Source organism: Condylura cristata, unplaced genomic scaffold, assembly GCF_000260355.1.
Source record: "Condylura cristata isolate star-nosed mole 26May11 unplaced genomic scaffold, ConCri1.0 scaffold00004, whole genome shotgun sequence".
NCBI lineage: Eukaryota > Metazoa > Chordata > Mammalia > Eulipotyphla > Talpidae > Condylura > Condylura cristata.
The window spans coordinates 5621546-5635257 of NW_004567105.1; the positions used below are offsets into that span (position 1 = coordinate 5621546).

Genomic DNA, 13712 nt, shown 5'->3' on the forward strand with positions numbered 1-13712 from the left:
CGCGGCCATGGGACCCTGGGCCCGTCTCCTCCAGGGACATTGGCCCGGTGCTCCCCTGAAACAGCTCGGGTCCCGCTCATGTGGGCTGTGCTACCTTCTTCGGCTCAGTGTCAGCGTCCACTTAGCTCGTGGCCAGTGTTGCCCTTGGCCATTGTTAATGTTTTTACGGGTGAGCCAGACGAAGGCTCCCCCATCTGGCTTCTGGATCTGTGTTTTGGCTGGAAAGGTTTCCTCCACTCAGCCTCATTGCAAACATCCCTTTTAGTGCATTCGTGGTTCTTTCTTCCTGTCTCACAATTAGATCCTCTTGGGATCCATTGAAGGATTGATGGATCCATTGATCGCCAGGTGGTTTGATTCAGTAGAAGCTGTTTGTTTTGACTGACTTAGTACGAGTTTTTTGTTTCTTCTTCTTCTCTTCCTGCCTGCTCTCCTCCATCTTATCCTGCTCTTCCTCTTCCTGTCCTGCTCCTCTTGCTCCCCTTTGGGGGGGCCTCCTCCCCCACCCCCTCCTACTGTTTCTTCTATGTTTAACGGAGAGCAGACTTCACAGGCACCTACTGTGATCCAAAGGATCAAGATCTCTGTGTGCCTCGAGCTCCTGGACACTTCAGTGAAGAGCAGTGGGAAGACCAGAAATGGACAGGTGGCCCAGGGCTCCTCGGGGAGGGAGGACCCTGGACACGGGCAGGATTGCCATCGGCCAGGACTCATATTTTCAGCTATTCCCTCTTCCTCTCTCCTCATGTAACAATATTGTGTCTGGAGTAAGGACCAAGAGGAAATAAGTGGAAACTCCCAGGAATCTGATCGAGCTATCAAAAGAACATTGTAGCAGCAAGGTTATTTGTGTAAATCTGAGTCCAAGTCTTGTTTGTTCTTGATTAGAGCACACTTTCCAGCTAGATCAGCACCAAACCAATTTCTCAACTGAGATAAATTGAGGCCACGCTGTGTGATCAAGAGGTCAGGCAGGTATTTCATGAACCAGGTAGGCTGATTCAGCAGAAGCTATTTGTGGCACTCATGGCTTCCCCACCTCAGACTATCAGGCGTGCCAGGAGGGCAGGGTTGACTTTGGGACGCCTGAGCAGGAAGCCGTCAGAGCCATGGTCTCACATGACCTCTCACACAGAGGAGGCTCATGGCCTGAAGGCCAGTCTGGGGACTGGAAGCTGAAGGCCCCTCTAACGTACACACCAGGCATTCCCTTCCATAGGCACAGGAGTTGTTCGGCTTTTTCAGTTGACTGGTCGCCCAGTAAACTTTGTAAACTTGGATGAGGTTAGCTGAGCCAAGTGGACAGGAGGTCCAGAAATGATGTGGACAGTCCTGGCATCTGGGGACACACTGGCACCTCTGCAGGTTTCAGAGAAGCCCTGTCACTTCTGTAAGGCGAGCGAGGTTTCCTTACAATTGGTTCTTGACAGAACTGACTCCATTTTAGTTTGGTTTTGTGGGGTGCCTGCAAGAATTCCAGGATCCCTGGCCAGGTGCTCACGGCTGAATGGAGCCAGAACCTTCCCACAACTGCAGCCTCAGACAGAACAGAACAACATTCAAGGAGCCTGGCGCTGATGGGGAGCTGGGGGTGTCCGACGGAGAGGAAGTTTTCGAGCTGGTTTCTAGACAGATGAATTCTCACAGGGCGAGGTTGGTGGGGAGCAGTACCCCATGGGGAGGGAGCAGCCTGAGTGAAACCGGAAGACTGGGTATGATCAGAGAACAGAAAGTGGGAGCAGGAGGCCTCGGGCTTCTGGAAGCTGCCCCCCAGGAACTGGACCCAGAGTGGGTGCCAGTCCGAGGCCTCGCTTAGGAGCCAGAGCTGTGTCCAGATGCCCCCCACCTAGGGCAAACGTGTTTGTGAGTAAAAGGAGCAACATGATCTCCCCAACATGAGATGGGGTCGGTGAGACTTGGGTTCGGGCGCCACTGTGGACACCTGGGCTCCGTTTCCTTGCAAACAGGAACTTCCTGCTGGTGTCCTGCACTTACACAAGCAGGACATAGCAGGTGGCCCCTCCCCAAGTGTGTGCCCATCAGTGGGAGGACCTGGGGGACCGCCCATCACACACCATGTTTACGTGCATTTCAGCTTTTGGGCCCCCCAGAGAGAAGCACCAGGCACGGGTGGGTGTTCCAGTGCAGCCCCTGGTCGCCAGAGTGGCGAACACTCATGTGTGGTTTCTTCTTTCTCTCAAGGGTGAAATAAAGCCATCTGCTACCCCGCACACTGACTGGTGAGCGGGCAGAGGAGGCCCTGAGCCCTATGGCCAGTGCCATGGACCCAGACTCCAGCAGTGGAGACGACTCAGGTAGTCAACCCTCTTCTTTTGCTGGTTCCCACTGGGGCCTGGAATTGGGGGCGGCATCTCCAGGCTGAGTTCACCTCTAGGGTATCGAGAACTGAGAAGGGGGTGGATAAGTGACTCACAGCCCCCAACAGGTGTCAAGGGGAGCCCTCCACCTGGTCTGTGAAGGCATGTCCTCCCCGACCCCCTCCTCTGGGTGCCATGGAAACCTACTCCTTCCCCCCACACACAACCAGTGACAGAGAAGTGAGGCCAGGACAGTCCTCACGAAAGTTGGTAGACAGTGGGGGGTGGGGGAGAGGGGAGAAAAAAGGGGACCCAAGGCAGGGAAGGAAAGGGAGCAGGTAGACCAGCAGTCCTGGAGGGCTTCTCCTACCTCTGGCCCTTCTCCTGCCTTCTTGCCATCAAGGAGACCTTTCCATCCTCCCAGCAGGGGGTTGCAGGTCAGACTGGACCCCAGTCTGGTCTTAGCAACCTCCTACCTGTGTGACCTGGAACACCTTACCCAACTCACCTGTCAAATGAGAGTAACTCCCTATGTTCCCTGAGGATCAAACATGTATATGTGGCCTGGTTCTGGCCTACACATACTATGTAACCTTAGTGTTTGTCCTATCCCCTCCGATTGTGTAATCCAGGTGGAAATGACCCCCAGCCTCACCCATGGCTGTGTTAGGGACCTGCCCTGTCTCACAACAAGAAGCACCTGAGACCAGCTGGCTGTACCCAAGGTGGGGCTCCCTTTATCTCAGAGGCCCCTGCAGAGCTCTGGCTCTCAGCTTTCCCCTGGTCTGCCCTCACCTCCATCAGCAAACATGCAGACTGGGTGCTGGGGTCCCTCCCTCAAGCCCCAGGTCCTTTCTCCCTTCAGAACAGCAGCAAAAGCAAACCACCCTCCTCCTGTGAATCAGCTCTCAGTTCCCTGAGTGCATTTTCTCCAGGCCTTTCTCCTCTCTCACTGCATTGTCCTGGCTTCCAAATCAGATAACCCCAAGCCCCCAGGCCCTACCCCCATGTCCAGTCCAGGATAGCAACTGAGCTGAGTCACGCTGGAGAGCAAGGGAGGAGAGGGGAGCAGAAGCCAGAGCTCCCTGCAGACGGGCTCCTTGCCAGGGGGCCAGGCAGGGTGCTGAGGACAGCCCCCAGAAAGGGAGATGGTGTCTGGCTGACTAGGTGACCAGCTGGGCCCTTGACACCAGCCTGAGGTGAGGAGGTGCAGGTGGATCTGGAGGCTCCCAGCCAGGGTCCGGCCCCCACTGGGGAAGCCTTGAGACCCTGTGACCAGTGCAGGGGTTCGCTCTGCACAATGTATTACCCACTGCTGGGCACTTTGCAACATTAGTTTTAATTACAACAGCAACAACAGCCACACATATATATTACAGGGCAGAATGCAGAAATGGCAGGAATTATTTTAAATACAAGGAGGCTTCAAAGTCAAATGTCAGAGAGATGGCTCACGCTTGACCTTGGATTCAGTCCTTGGCCTCCAGCTCACTGGCTGAGTCTCATTTTCTTCTGTGAGTGAAGAACACATCTTGGTGCATGAAAGCAGGTCACACATTTCACATGATGTTCTTGGACACGCTGTGTGTACTGGTCCCTAGTGTCCATCTGCAATCCCATCACCCCCAAACCCCTGGAAACCACTCACTGGGCAGTCTTCTTGCCTTGAGCAAGATTCTGGCCTGAGACTATTTATATCGTTTGTCTCACTTCCTGCGCCATTCACTTGTTTCATGGCAAAAACAGGAGCCCATTTGCTCTGGGCGCAGTTGTCACCCTGCTGGGGGTCGGGGTGGGGGTAGGTTACACTCTTTGGGACTTGTATTCTCCCTCTAACGGATAAAAATGTCTAGATAAAGCACATCTAGATGTCAGAAATTAGATAATTAATTCAGGAGTCTGGAAGGCCAAGAGCGAGGTGCTGTCAGGGTTGATTCCTGGTGAGACTCCCTGGTTTGCAGGTTGTCACTTCTCTGTCCTTACCGCACGTGGTGTGTGTGGAGAGAGGTCTGGTCTCTTCTTATGCGGACACCAGGTTATCAGACGAGGGTCCACCCTCTGACTGTGCTTGACCTCCTCAACCTCTTGAAAGGCCCAGTCCGTCTCCAACTACAGTCACTTAGGTATCAGAACGTCAACACCTGGATCTGTTTAGGGACACAGCTGAGTCGTGACACAAGATGACGCCAGAGTACCCAGGTGACAGCTGTTCAGGAAGATTGTCACTGACACCTGAGACAGCACCATTTTCTCTCCACCTCAGCTGCCTTCTTTGTTTTCTCCATCTAGACAACGATTACTTTCTGGAGAATTCCATTGTTTATATCCTGGACACACTGAGCAATGAGGACCTACACAAGCTGTTGAGTGATGCTCAAGTCTGGGAGGAATTTGTGGCTGAGGCTGTTTTGTCCAGGTAACCTCAAGGGGTTGTCACAGGAACGTCACCGGGCTGGTCTCCTCCTCTCAGGCACGCCTCCTCTGGCAGTACCCTGTGATTGTGGTTATGGATGTTTCTCCTTAATAATCCATGTTCTCCGTGCCATTTGCTGGCAGTGACTAGCATGGGATTGAGAAGAGATGAAGTCTGTGGTGAGCACTAATGTGACCTTGGCAAGTGGCTCACCTACTCTGCCTTATCTTTTTTTTTTTAAAGATTTATTTATTTATTCATATAGAACTGGGTACAGGCCAGAGGCCAGAGATGTGGAGGGTGAGAGGATTCACCAGGGACAGGGTGGGGAGCAGAACAGGCAGATCAAGAAAGGACACCTCTGAGGGGAGCAGCGGGCGGGTCAGGAGACCTCCGGGGCAGGCGGGGATCGAACTCATGCTGAAGTGGCTTCAGCTTCTTAGTGCTGTGCTTTAACCCGCTGCGCCACCAGGGAGGGCCTGCCTTATCTTTTAAGTTAAGTTTCTTATCTTTTCAATGTTGTTGTGAGGAAAACAACAACAGGTAAATACAGGTAAAGTCCTCAGCATAATGAATGGTTCTGAGTAGTGCGGGTTAGTGTTCACTTTTTACAAGCTTTCTGCAAAGAAACAGGGTCCAAATGCCTTCTTCCTAGAGATGAGAACAAACAGGTTTTCCTTTGGGGTAACTCAAAAAATATTGCCACAATCACTACAGGAAGCTTCTATGCTGTCAGGTAGAAAGGCTGGAGTGGAGTTGGATAGACTTGGGTTAGGGCCTGATCTATTCCTTCCCTGCTCTGGGCTTATTCCTTTGTGTCTCAGATTTGTGTTCTGTCCAAGGGCAAGAGAAATTCAGTGTGATAGGATCATGGTGAAGGCCTTAGAGTGGATTGTGGAGTCAACAGTGAGGAATCAAACACCAGATGATCGTTAACCATCTGGTTCAGTGTTTCTTTCCTCTCTGATTTGATCCTCTCATTGCTGGGCCTGGAGGGTGGGAGTTGATTATTTCCTCCATAATCTTCCTGGGGGCTCAAGGGAATGTTGACTATCATTTGGGAGCCTCTTAGCCTCTTCTCTTCTCTACAGAGGGAGCCTCTTCTCTCGCCTGTGGGAAGGCAGTGTGGCCCAGGGACACCCCCATAGTCAGGCAGCTGTGAGGCTGCCAGTGTTGTGTCATCTGAAGGCTGCTGAGGAGACTGTCTAGTCCCCTCAGAAGAAAATAACAGCTCCAGCTCTCCAAATGGTGTCTTTGCGGGCGAGGTGATTCAGATCAGTGGGTTTTAACAGCCCTGACTTGTTAAAAGGCTCTATAAAGTTGCAATGGCCTGGGTATGTACACAAGAGGTGTGAGTTAGGCTGGTGACACTTGAAAGATTAGGGATAGTGGGTCAGAGGACAGAGAGGCATCTGGAGAGGTCAAGGAGAGCCATAGTTAGTAGCTAATATCCTGATTCCCAGTCATCAGGGGCCATGACTTGACCCAGTACTTTGCACCGAGAAGACTAATGGGCTTCAGACTTGGAAGAGAGCAGGTAACAGGCAAAATAATCATCAATGTCCCTTCTAGCTCTGATTTTTTTTTTAAGTCCAAGTACCCAGTGTGCCAAATTCCCATGACTGAGGGTACAGGACCCAAACATGAGCTTTTCACACCAACTGCAATTTTGAGGGTACCAAAACCACTCTCAGATTCAGTAATTCCCTAGAAGGACTCAGAGCTCAGTGAAAGCTGCTATACTCACTCAACTCAATAAAGTTACATTTTATTACAAATAACACATACAGGTTAAAATCATCAAAAGGAGAAACACAGAGTCTGGGAGGGTTTGAAATATTGTCATTTGACCCCAGAAGGCATTATTGTCCTATACTGACTGTGTAAAATAAGCATGCAGTGTAGCCAACAGGGAGCATGCCCTGTTCGAGAAAAACATTACCCTGACACTTGTTAAAACAGTACAGCAGGCCCTTCCTGGTGGCGCAGCGGGTTAAAGCACAGCACTGAGAATCTAAAGCCACTTCCCCATGAGTTCGATTCCCACCTGCCCCGGAGGTGACCACATGGCGAGGCAGACCTCTCCTGACCCGCCCGCTGCTCCTCTCAGCAGTGTACTTCGTAGATCTGCCTGTTCTGCTCCCCACTCTGTCTCTGGTGAATCCTCTCACCGCCCCTGAGCTTCTGGCCTGTACTCCAGTTCTGTATGCACAAATAAATAAATCTTTAAAAAAAAAAAACAGAACAGTACAGCAGAGCTTACTCAGGACTTTTGTGACAGTGTCAAGACCGATGAGAGAGACTAGGCTGAATACAACAGAACAGGTGAGACTTTTAGCCATCCAGGAGAGTGAGTGGGTGTGCAGAAAATCACCAGGAGGGCCCTTGGGCAGGAGGATTCTTGCTCAACAACAGGACACTTGCTGAAGACAGGTAGGTAGGTCAGGGACTTCTACAGCAGAAGTGGGACCTCTAGCTTCCTGCCACTCCCAGGGGTCAGGGCTGAAACCACAGAGCCCTACACCCTCGTCAGTGCTACACAGGCTAGTGAAGACATTCCCATCAATCAAGACACTCAAGAGACCTCAAGATCAAGGGCAAGGGCAAAGGCAGGTCTGTCTGTGGGTCACCTTAATTCTTCACTGCACACTCAGATTCTCTGAGCAAAGTTGCTTCTGCTCCAATTCTACTTCTCTTCGTTCTTACTCTACAAACACCTGGTGTAGTGAGAATATTCACCTGCCCTTCAGCAAATACCTACTATGACTTAAGAGCATCATAGAGTGACTTTTACCTACTTTCCGATTGAATAAATACGATGTTTGAAATATTTGTTGTTGATCGACAAGCTCTTTCACCTTGTAAAATTGTTTTCCATTTGACATATTATAAGAGCTCTGTAAAATCTAAAGTTTAGACCGTATTGAGTGTTGAGCACATTTTGCACGTAAGCAAATTGCCTCTTTTTAGCACCTGGCTTCCACTGTTACAGGGATGAAGCAGATGTGATATATGACGTTCTGAGTGCTCTTACAGACACAGACATGGAAGATAAAAATGAGCAGGAGTTTAGGAAGCACTTTCTGAAAACATACCCTCAGATGAGACAACAGCTTGAAGAGTACATAGCACAGCTCTATGAATTGGCAGCCAGGGCCGACAAGGTGCACAGAGACTGCATCATCGCCAACGTGGTAGCCAACTCTACAACCATTGTGTCTGGCATCCTCACCATCGTTGGCTTGAGTCTGGCACCAGTGACAGCAGGGGCCAGTCTGGCACTGACAGCAACCGGAGTGGGACTGGGGACAGCAGCTACTGTGACCACGGTGTCCACCAGCATCGTGGAACAGGTGAACAAGTCATCTGTAGAAGCTAAAGCTAATACCCTGTCAGCTGAAGTCAAAGTAGAGGACCTAATCAAGGATGTTCTATGTGACAACACATTCAAGATAGTTTCCACAGGAAAGGATCTTTGCGAAGGCGTGGGCAGCATTATGAAGAACGCCCGCGCCATCAGGTTGGTCCAAGCTAAGCCTCATCTAGCCCGTGCCTCATGCCTCACGTCTGGTGGGAAAATTTCAGCCCAAAGTGCCAAGCAAGTTGAGAAGGCCTTTGAAGGCACTGCTTTGGCGATGAACAGAGGAGCCCGGATCTTGGGTACAGTCACCACAGGTGTCAATGTTCTGATAGCTGTGGCCAGGCTAGTGCAAAACTCAAAGGACTTGCATGAAGGGGCAAAGACAGAGTCAGCAGAAAACCTGAGGCAGAAGGCCCAAGAGCTGCAGGAGAAGTTGGAAGAGCTGAACCAGGTCTACGAGAACCTGCTGTAGTGTCTGATTCTAGGACCCCCAGAGCCCCCTAAAGAGTAAGGATGAGGTGTGGTGGTCCCTTGTTAGAGAGCAAAAGAGTACAACATGAATTTTCTGGACCTGGGTGCTAAGAAATTTGGCATTTCCGTAGCGGATTGCACAAGGGTAGGGATAATGAAGCTGGTGTGAAAAGGCAGAACGCAGAGCTCGGAATGAGGTAGACGAGGAGACCAGAGAGCGAGGGGAATGCGAAGAACCACTTATTCTGGACTAAGCAAAACTGGGGGCCATGAATCAAGCGGTGTTAAGTGTCGGGCAACGAGAAGACCAGTAATACAGGAGAACTGAAGGAGAGAGAAAGTTAAAGAGTTAAAATTGTGGGACTATGGGAAAGGCAGAAGTGGCCCCTCTGGCAACCCTCCCCGTGGTTTGAAACCCTGGAGAATATAGTCTCCCCTGGTTTTAGTGTCTGATCCAAGCCTTCCAATGTGAGCTTACTTTTTGTCTTTGGTGGTGGTGGTGGTGGTGGTGGTGACATATGGTGAATTACTGGTGTTCTTTGGGACCCGGTTGTCCTTGGGAGCAACTGAAGACCAAAGACATTCCAAATGCTGTGTTGAAGCAGAGACTGATTTTTTTTAAGGGGGAGAGAGGCGGAGATTGACACCAGATCCCAGACAGGGCAAGGAACTTGATGCGTCTCAAGATCAACCATCTTGTAATCAAGCAATACAACATCTCTGAGCCTCAGTTTCCTTACCCACTGGAGAAGCTGCTGGCAAAGATGATATTTCATAAATGTCTGTTTCTCTCCCTCTTGCACTTTATAGACCGGTTCAATAAATAGGGTGATACGCTGAGCCTTTATTGTGTTGATGGTCTTCCCTGGGTTCTGGATTGGCGGGCAGCACGTGAGGTCAACTATAGGCAGAAGGGCTTGTTTGTAGGGGTGGGAGAGGGTCACCTATAAATGAAGAGACAGAGAGAGACAGATAGACAGCAACATCATCGCCCCAGCCACCCCTCCCTCTACTGAGGCCCCCATGAGAGCTTCCCCTGTTGACCCTGCCCATCCTCCACACTGGGCCAGAGTCACCCCCAGGGCCTCCTTCTCACTCTTCTTTGGCTTCATGTGACTTCTAGCACCAAAGCCCCCTTATTCCAGGATAAAGTAGCCTATGATAGCCTGCAGTTCCCTGAATGCAGAGGTGAAGCCAGGAGCAGGACCGGGGGTAAGGCAGCAGACGAGAGCGACTCAATCTGACACACATTCTTAATTTGGTCACCCATGTGGGCTACTAAGACCTGAGGAACCCTCGTGGAGTCCTTGAATTCCTCCTCTCCGAAGAGGCACTGAGAAGCATCTGGGCACCCCTGTCATCTCCCAAGGTGGGGAGGGGCTTCCTCCAGTGGACATTAAGCATGGAAATGCAAAACCTTTACCTATCACTAGAGCCTAGGTGGGAAGCCAGGGGCAGAGGACATACAGAATGACTCCAGCACATCTCCTGAGTCACTCACACAGTGCATCTAGTGCTTAAGTCCTTTTGCAGACAAGTGTTCCTGTAGGACACTTCCCCGGCCCCCTGACTCCCGTCAGGAAGCGTTTTCTGAGGCCTGCATGCTGAGACGTCCATTTCCTCCTAATGATGTCAACAGCCAGGGCCACTCCCTTGCCTGCATCAATACTTCATCAGTTATCGATAATTCACATTCATTCATAGATTTCACACGGACAGTGAGTACTTCAGGTACTGAGTGACGGAATTACCTGGCAATCCACCCCCCACCCCCAATACTTATCGTTGAATCCCATTTTGTTAAAGGTGCATTTCATGCAATTCCTCTAACACTTGCTTCAGCTGAACGTCCCTTGTTAGCAACAGAACTGGGTCAGGAGCACGAGAACAGAAAGAGGATCCATGGGAAGAGAAACTGGAAAAAAAAAAAACTAGAAAAATGCACGGAAGGTTACACCTTTTGACAAGGACAGGAGCCAAGAGGCGTCAGTCTTTAGCCTGATGAGCTGCCTTGAGGGGCCAGGCGTCAGCTGACTGAGATCAAACACAGGACTCAGAGGTCTCTCCCCTGGTCCAGTTCTCTACACCTTGAGCTTCAATTTGCCAAGTCTATTATTGTGCAAGTCTTCGGAATTCTCGTCATGCGCGGCCCTGGCGGGCTCTCTTGTATTTCAAGAATGTCCTCAGGATCTGCACCTCTCCACTTCCATGTCTTTCCTTAGGGGGTCTGAGCTGAAGTCTAGCAAATGACCTTATCAACTAGGAGAAGGTGTGGCCCAGAAAATGAACTGAAGGAGGGGCCAGCCTAGGCCAGTGAGGGCAGGAGACCAGGCCAATGGGGGCAGGAATGGGGTGGGACAGAGAGCTGAGAGGTGGGGCCTCCCTCCCACCCCGCTGGCTCTCCCATCATTCACTCATCAAGCTCTTATTGACACCACTCCCCTTCTCTGTACCTAGCAGATCTTGTCCGGAGTTCGGAGTTCGGAGTTGAGGTAAGCGCTGGTATAAAAGCTCCCAGTCACGCCTCTCTGTGCTCACCCCATTCCTGCCCCTCCCTCCCTGTGCCCTTCGCAATCCTGAAGTGCTGGCAATGCCCACACCCCTCGGGTGTTCCCCCTGCAGCCTTGAGAGCCCGCCCTCCTTCACCGGGGCCACCGCCTGCTCGGCCTCACGGGCCCTCAGCACATTCACCTCCTCACTGAGCCTCCTCATCCCATCTCTTGGTGCAGTTCTGGGCTCCCCTGGGCTCCCACCTCCGCATGGGCCCCTCCTGAGCAGCTGGGCACAGCAGATGCCCTGTGACTACGGACTTGTGCGTGGGTCAGCTGCCGTGGTTCCTGCAGCCCTGGCTTGGGGGGTGGTGGCTGTGAACCTCTGAACCAAACCGAATGCATGAAAGGGAAGAGGACGGAACTGGCTTGCTTTTAATCTAATCAATGGTGTGAGGCGAGTTTTTATGTAAATGTAAAAAGACACGGCACAAGTATATCACCCCCAATGCTGCCTTGCAAATCTACTTCTCTCGGCAACACCTGGTTGGCACCTTGTCACTATAGTGACAAAATACAAATATAGAATGACACATGCAAGTATTAGAGTAAACTGTTTTGCGGAATTATAGATAAATGGAACTAGACGGCGTGTGGGGGGCTGTCCGTCTTGGGGTGGGGGGAGGGGGGAGAGTGCACGCGCTTCTCCCCCCCCCATAATGAGTGTCATTCACGTCGTCATTTGTTTAATAGTTGAGTGACATATGGGTGGACGGCACTTGTTTGATCCAGTTGATAGACATTTGGGTGACTTCTACTCCCAGACCACTGTGAATAAACGTCTCTCTACTCCCGACTGCCCTCCTCTGCCACCCTAAGATGGGCACTGACCTCACACTGCCAAGTGGAGCATCTGGAGCCCCAGAGAGAAGGGGTTGCCGTGGTGCCACAACTGGAACCAGAGACCCTCCCCGGAACAGGCTGGGCCCCTCCCTCCGCGCCCCGCCCCACCCGGCAGCTCAGAACCCACCCAAGCCTGAATCGCACGCAGGAGCGAAGGCCACAGCACCGCCTGCTGGCGACGTCGAAGAAATTCACGCAATTTAGTAGCTTATCCAAACAGTTAAAGAATTTTTTTAAATTTCGTTTTTGAAAGAAACAGAAGCCCACGGTGTACTGACATCATTCTACTAGAGGTATTTGAGCATGAAAACAAAGATAGGAGTCACCTCCCCTGTGGCCCGAACGCTTGTTCTACTCCAGGGATTTGGGGTAGGAGAGGCCGGCCGCTTGCCCAGCGTTTAGTAACCAGAGGGCACACAGCTGGTGAATGCCAGGCCCAGGGTCAGGTGTATCTGGGGCTCTTCTCTAGGTTGGCCGGCTGAGGAGCAGGGCTGAAGTCGAGCATGATCCCCAACTTATTCCTCCTGATCTCATTCTCCCTTTGGGTGTACCTTGATGCTGAGGGGCACCAGGAGGTAACTCAGGCCCTCAGATTGCAGTGGCACCTGCAGAGGTGATGACAGCTGGGCCTTGCAGGTCCGTGACCCAGCGCTTGGAAAAAAGAGAGAAGGCTCAGGGCCTTCCTCTTCCCTCATCCTCAAAATAACCCTTTGAAACGGGGTGATCGTCCCCACTGGCAAATTGAGAAAGTGAGGCATAGGTCGCTTAGATAATTCATTGGAGGCAGCAGGGCCAGGATTCGAACCTCACCTGAGTGCTCTCTGCTTCGGGTGCCCCTGGGGGAGCGGGGGTGCAGGTTGTGGGTCTTGCAGATTCTGCAGTCTTGTAGACTCTTGGAGCTCTTGGGACAAGCCAGCGGACTCCCCAAGGCAGCAGTTGTGGGGTGCATCTTGTTTCCTAGTAACAGAGGCTTCTTGTTGACCTACTCTGCCTAGCTAGCACACCCTTATTAGCTTCCTCAAACTCCTTTGACATGGCAGCCGTGACTCTGGACAAACAACCAGCTCTGGGAGCCCACAGGCCTCGGGAAACTGCCCGGCGAACCTCAGGGCCTTTGCCCTCCTGGCCTCCAGAGCACATGGGGAGGACTGACTGCTCTCCTGGAAACAGGCGAGTGTGTGTCACCCCGGCAAACTGAGAACAGAGTGCCGTCCTTTCCCAGCCACCAGGGGCAGGAGGTACTTTCACCTACATCAGTTCTCCAGGCCAGTAGACACCTGCTCAGGCCTCAAGAGAGACCTGCGCTCTGCCCCGAAGCCCACGAAGGACGAGTGGGCAGCGTGCAGGGCAAGGGGTCCTGTTGGCAAGGATTGTGAAGGCTCATTTGCCGTTTGGAAGGGCTTGGGGATCACCTCTCTGGTTTCCCTGTCATTACCTGCTAACCCGACACAAAGGGACGTGCCCTGTCCTCACTCAAGGACAGTCAAGGAAGGCTTCCGGGAGGTGGTGGCACCTGTGCTCACCATGAAGGTGACCCAGGGTGGAGAGGGGTGGTGAGGGAGGTGATGGCAACAGGGTCCAGGCAGGGGGCCGCCTGAGCCAAGGCCCGAGGCCCAGGGACAAAGAAGGCCTGCGGTGCAGAATCTGAAAGCGCCGCGGGTCGCGGGGAAGGGAGAGCCGAGCGCCTGCCCGCTGCCCGCTCAAGCTTCCCGGTGCTGCGGTGCGGCCGGAGCGGGCGCGCTGGGGCACCGGCGCTG

At 52.2% G+C, this 13712-nt stretch overlaps 1 protein-coding gene across 1 annotated transcript in view; it reads left to right on the forward strand.

Annotated features, from left to right (window-relative positions):
* Positions 1-8577, forward strand: part of LOC101619430 — a 22232-nt gene extending 13655 nt beyond the window's left edge. The window contains exons 9-10 of the mRNA XM_004676468.2: positions 4608-4734; positions 7724-8577. Coding sequence (XP_004676525.1) covers positions 4608-4734; positions 7724-8564 — 968 coding nt within the window. The 3' untranslated portion in view covers positions 8565-8577. The remainder of the gene's footprint in view (positions 1-4607; positions 4735-7723) is intronic.
* Positions 8578-13712: the final 5135 nt, after the last annotated feature.